Here is a 4,805-nt window from a genome sequence, read left to right on the forward strand (position 1 = left end):
ACTTTTATACTACAAGGTATAGTTTACAGACTAAACCTCTATATTTTCCGTTGTGATTTTACACCTATATCCCACACTTGCACTTCCATCCGGATGAGGCATGCTTAACCTGATTAAATCCGAGGTGTTGATAGCTTAGCTAGCACCCTTGGCACCATGAAACCTTGCTAGGACCTTTACGCGAGGGAAGGGGCAGCACATGTTGTTTCTGTTTGTTTCACTACAAGGGAAATGACCTTTTGTGATCAATTAATAGCAACGAAAAGACTATTAGCAATCAAAATTGGTTGCTAATAGTCTTTTCATTACTATTAATTGGTCGCAAAAGGTCATTTTTCTTATAGTGTTTCTTTCCTTCTCCTAGAGGCGAAAACTATCAAAAATTTTGTTGCAACTTTATTGAAAAAATTTGGTAAAGAAGATTAATTTCAGAAAATTTTTCTTTATCTGTTGTTTGGATGTGGAGAAAACTGAAAGAAGAAGAGATGTAAAGGACTTTGTGTCACATGACTTGGTTCTTGTGTCTGGTTCTTCATTCACATTCTCAACCGAAGGTCGCATGAGTAAGCTTTGAATTTTAATTTGGGGAGCTCTTGAATAGCATTTCTGAAGGTTCATAAACATGGGTTTTAGTTTGCGATAATAACAAAAAAGAGATGCTACAATTTCTGAATTTTTTTCCACGTCATCGCAACATGAAGGGCTTGTAGGGTGTATTAAATAATAGGGTTACATAGTGGCACGACTCATTCAAACGACAATTATATTAAAGCTCAAAGAGTAATGACACTAAGTCCAAAGAGTGGTTTACTAAAAAAAATATTAAAAACACAAATATAAAAGAGTAAAGAATCTAAAAATAGGTTCTGTTTGGCCATTTAAATTTCTCTTACGAGAATTTTAATTTTTAAAATTAAATATTAAAATATTATATTTTAATATTATTATTATTTTAAAATTTAAAAAAATTAAGAAAAAGTTAAATTATTTATTACAGTCTCTCTTTTTGTGTTTTTAGAAGTCATTTTGTTTTGAAAATATATTTTTAAAAATTTTTTATAAACTAAAATGACGAAATGAATGGTATAAAATTAGAGGCATGCATCACTACTCAAAGCCCAAATTCGTCATTCTGCAATCTCTTGGAGGTCATATTCTGTTTCAATCCATCCCACCTCCCAGTTTCCCGCTCTCCCACCTTCTGTCTCGTTGATTCTGAAGGAGCCAAAGATGCCAAGTTGTATGAACATCTGGTTCATTCTCATGGTTTCGATCCCCATGATTATATCTTTAACAAACCCAAGAGGCGAGAGTGAAAGATCCTCTGCTGCCCTGCATTCCGTTTCTTGTTGGCTTTCTCCTGATGATGAAACGAGCTTAGAGTACGACTTCTACCGCGAGACTTGTCCACAAGCAGAGGCTATCGTGAGGTCCTCCATGGCTCGCATTTACTATAAGCAAAAGGATGTCCCAGCGGCTCTACTGCGCCTCTTCTTCCATGACTGCTTCATTCTGGTATGCGGTCCTTTCTCTTCTTGTTTCTTGTTGGTTCTTGTTAAATGGGTCTTCATTATTTCGCTTTTTCTGCTTTTATCTTGTTCCTATTCCACATACTGTCGGAGTGGTTTCTCATTTTGCTAATTTTTTTTTTTTTCCTTTTTCCGTTTATAGGTCGTGATGTTTCATGAGTATTGCGGTTAGTTTGTTGTTTTTTAATGTGCGGGATTTTTCTTGATCAGGGATGTGATGCTTCGATCCTCTTGGATGACAGCAATGGTGATAAAAACCGTTCCATTGAGAGGCAAGCCGTGCCCAATAAGTCCTTGGAAGGTTTTGATAAAATTGATTTGATCAAGGAGGAGCTGGAAGAAGCTTGTCCAGGGGTGGTTTCATGTGCTGATATAGTTTCTGTTGCCACTAGAGACGGCATTGTTCTGGTCTGTCATTGATTCTTGTTAGTATTCGCCTAAGAATTTTGGTCCCAGGATTTCACAAGTGTTTTTGATATAATGCTTTATAAATGAAACTGTGGGAGAAGTGCAAGAAACAAACTTATGGTCTCTACATTTTTAGGAGTCTTTCAATTGGATTCTAAAGTACATATACTAGAAGGTGTTGAATGCAAATGATCTGAGAATATGTGCATAGTGTTATTTTTCTGTCTTTATTTTTAAAGATTTCTAAAAGTCATTTTTACTTGGGCCACAAGTTCCAAATTTTTTTGCATCTTAAGGATAGGTTTGGATGGTGAGATGAGAATTTTTTGTTTTAGATAAAAGTTGAATAAAATATTATTTTTTAATATTATTATTGTTTTGAGATTTGAAAAAGTTGAATTGTTTATTATATAGCTATAATGCTTTATAAATGAAACTGTGGGAGAAGAAACAAACTTATGGTCTCTACATTTTTAGGAGTCTTTCAATTGGATTCTAAAGTACATATATGTCATTGTGAAGGTGTTGAATGCAAATGATTTGAGAATATGTGCATAGTGTTATTTTTCTGTCTTTAGTTTTAAGGTTGTCTAAAAGTCATTTTTACTTGGGCAACAAGTTCCAAATTTTTTTGCGACTAGGGCGCGCCAAGACTCAACTTATTGCAAACAAGTAATGCCGTTAAACTTGGTTGAGTAGAAGATTTCCCCTTCTTTTTCTGCTTTAAGGACCCAATGATAGTTTACGGTTTTTAAACCCTTTCTTCCACTCCTGAGTGGAGCATAACTCTTCTACTGCTTCTGTTTTTTTATTCTTTAAATTTGTTTCAGTATTTTCCTGTAGTTTTTCTAGGAGTTCTCTGATGTTAAACTGTTATACATCGCAGGCTGGCGGCCCTTTCTATCCAGTATTAACAGGCCGCAGGGATAGCACTAGTTCATACTATCAGGAAGCACTGGCCGGGATTCCAAGACCTGATGATGATATAACACAGACACTTCACCTTTTTTCCCGAAGAGGTTTTGATGAAAGAGAAACAGTCAGTCTTCTAGGTACTCTCTAGAGCTGACTTCTTTTTTTCTTTCCCTCCCCCCGTTCATGGAGTTGAAAGATACATTGGATATTAATTATAAGTTTGATCGTTCACTTGATCATATGAAGGAGGACATAGCATTGGGAAGATTGGCTGTGATATCATACAAAAACGAGTCTCTGACTTCAACGGGACAGGGCAGCCGGACCCAAGTATATCTCCTGATTTGATCAAAGAGATTATACAGAAGTGCCAGGGTGGCAATCAGACCACCAGTCACCCTCCTCCTTCACCCTTGACATCATTGGAAATGAATGAGTCTGCAGTGAGGTTATCGAACTTACAGACATTATCATCTTCGATGTCATCTGGAGTAGGTTTTGATACTCACTACTACCGGGGCTTGTTAAGGGGGAGAGGACTCCTCTTTTCTGATCAGCAATTGATGGCTGAAGAGAAGACAGCAAGACTGGTGAGGGCGTATGCTTCAGATGACGGATCAACCTTTAGAATGGACTTTGCCCGGTCATTGATGAAGATGTCAAGCCTTAGTGTTCTGACTGGAACTCAAGGTCTGGTTCGTCGGAACTGCTCCTTGGCTTCCTAAGTGATAGTCTAACCACAAACTCCTTAAATTTCCTACATTCTTTAATATCAGTCTGAAAGGGCGTACTATCTTCTCATAAGTTCTATATTTGACTGAAGATGGAGTTTCTTCTGCATTTCGTGCCCGTGATGGTATCAGTCTTTTCACCATGGGATAGTCGCTGTAATCAATATTGTAGTTACAACTGCATATAGATACGTTTTGGCTGTTAAGGTCTTTAGCCAAGCATGCATTTGCAAAATGGCATAGATCTTGGTAGAGAGAAAATATGGGTACAAACCCTCAGCTATCATGTAATTGTGGGTTTTGTGTTGTTCTGGTTTGAATTGGATTGGTCCCATAAAACATTCTTGACATGCTGAGATGGGGGTCATGGTAGTTTTAAGTATAGTGTATACGAGGTTTATGCCATTTGTTTTACTGAGAAAGCTTCTGTCTCCATACATATGTTTATTTATGTACTTATTATGCAATAATCTCTGTAGAATGATGCTAACACTTAGGTGTTCAAGACGCAAATGATTATATGTACCATTTGCCAATTGCATATAAAACTGTGATAGCCTTATTCTTCAACCTTTCAACCTAGGGTTTATCTGTTACATGTCTTTTGGTGTCAAGCATTTTGATACTATTGAGGTTGAAAATGGGGGATTGTAGAAGAAAAACACAAGGTATTGAAAGGTTGATTTAAAATTGGTTTAAATCTTTAGGTACCGCGCAGAACTTTTCACAGATAGTGCCATAGTGGTATCTTCTACTAGTGTTTTCTTTATGGGCAATGCTAGTGCAAATGAGTTTTTTTGTTTTTCTTTTAAGTATTTTTTAAATGTCCTTAACTAGTAAGAAAAATTTTTAAAAAATATATAAATTCATTAATAGTCACTTTTTTAATCATTAAAAAGAAATAAAATAAATAAAAATATATGAGTTGACACATTTAGTGGGCATATCTGAGAGTTATACCATCATTTAAAACTTTCTCATACATTATCAAAAATTTTTATAACTAAACAAGACCTTAATATTCAAGGTTTTTGAATTCAATTTGGGCATGGTTAGTGTAAGGGGATTTTTCCTCTCGGGCCAAAGGCCCAAAAGATAAGCCCAAATATGGAGAGTTTAGCTCACCAGAGCTCAGCCTGTGGTCATAATCGCGCAGGAAGACCCCCAAAATGCAAGGAGGGGATACCTCACCTCGACATCCCCTTACGACACCTAACCTCAA

At 36.4% G+C, this 4,805-nt stretch overlaps 1 protein-coding gene across 1 annotated transcript; it reads left to right on the top strand.

Moving 5' to 3' along the window:
• The first annotated feature begins 1,148 nt into the window (after positions 1 to 1,148).
• Positions 1,149 to 3,936, top strand: LOC122290180 (putative Peroxidase 48). The gene is made up of 4 exons (XM_043097756.1): positions 1,149 to 1,515; positions 1,740 to 1,937; positions 2,824 to 2,989; positions 3,099 to 3,936. Exons 1-4 carry the CDS (start codon positions 1,231 to 1,233, stop codon positions 3,575 to 3,577), a joined length of 1,128 nt encoding a protein of 375 aa, XP_042953690.1. The 5' UTR covers positions 1,149 to 1,230; the 3' UTR covers positions 3,578 to 3,936.
• Positions 3,937 to 4,805: the final 869 nt, after the last annotated feature.

This window comes from Carya illinoinensis, chromosome 12 (assembly GCF_018687715.1).
Source record: "Carya illinoinensis cultivar Pawnee chromosome 12, C.illinoinensisPawnee_v1, whole genome shotgun sequence".
Classification (NCBI taxonomy): Eukaryota; Viridiplantae; Streptophyta; class Magnoliopsida; order Fagales; family Juglandaceae; genus Carya; species Carya illinoinensis.

Bases quoted from the DNA above. Each gene is read 5' to 3' on its own strand.
- LOC122290180 (XM_043097756.1), top strand. From the start codon at position 1,231: ATGCCAAGTTGTATGAACATCTGGTTCATTCTCATGGTTTCGATCCCC. The intron at 1,516-1,739 runs GTATGCGGTCCT...TTTCTTGATCAG, and splicing joins TCCATGACTGCTTCATTCTG to GGATGTGATGCTTCGATCCT. The intron at 2,990-3,098 runs GTACTCTCTAGA...GATCATATGAAG, and splicing joins AGAAACAGTCAGTCTTCTAG to GAGGACATAGCATTGGGAAG.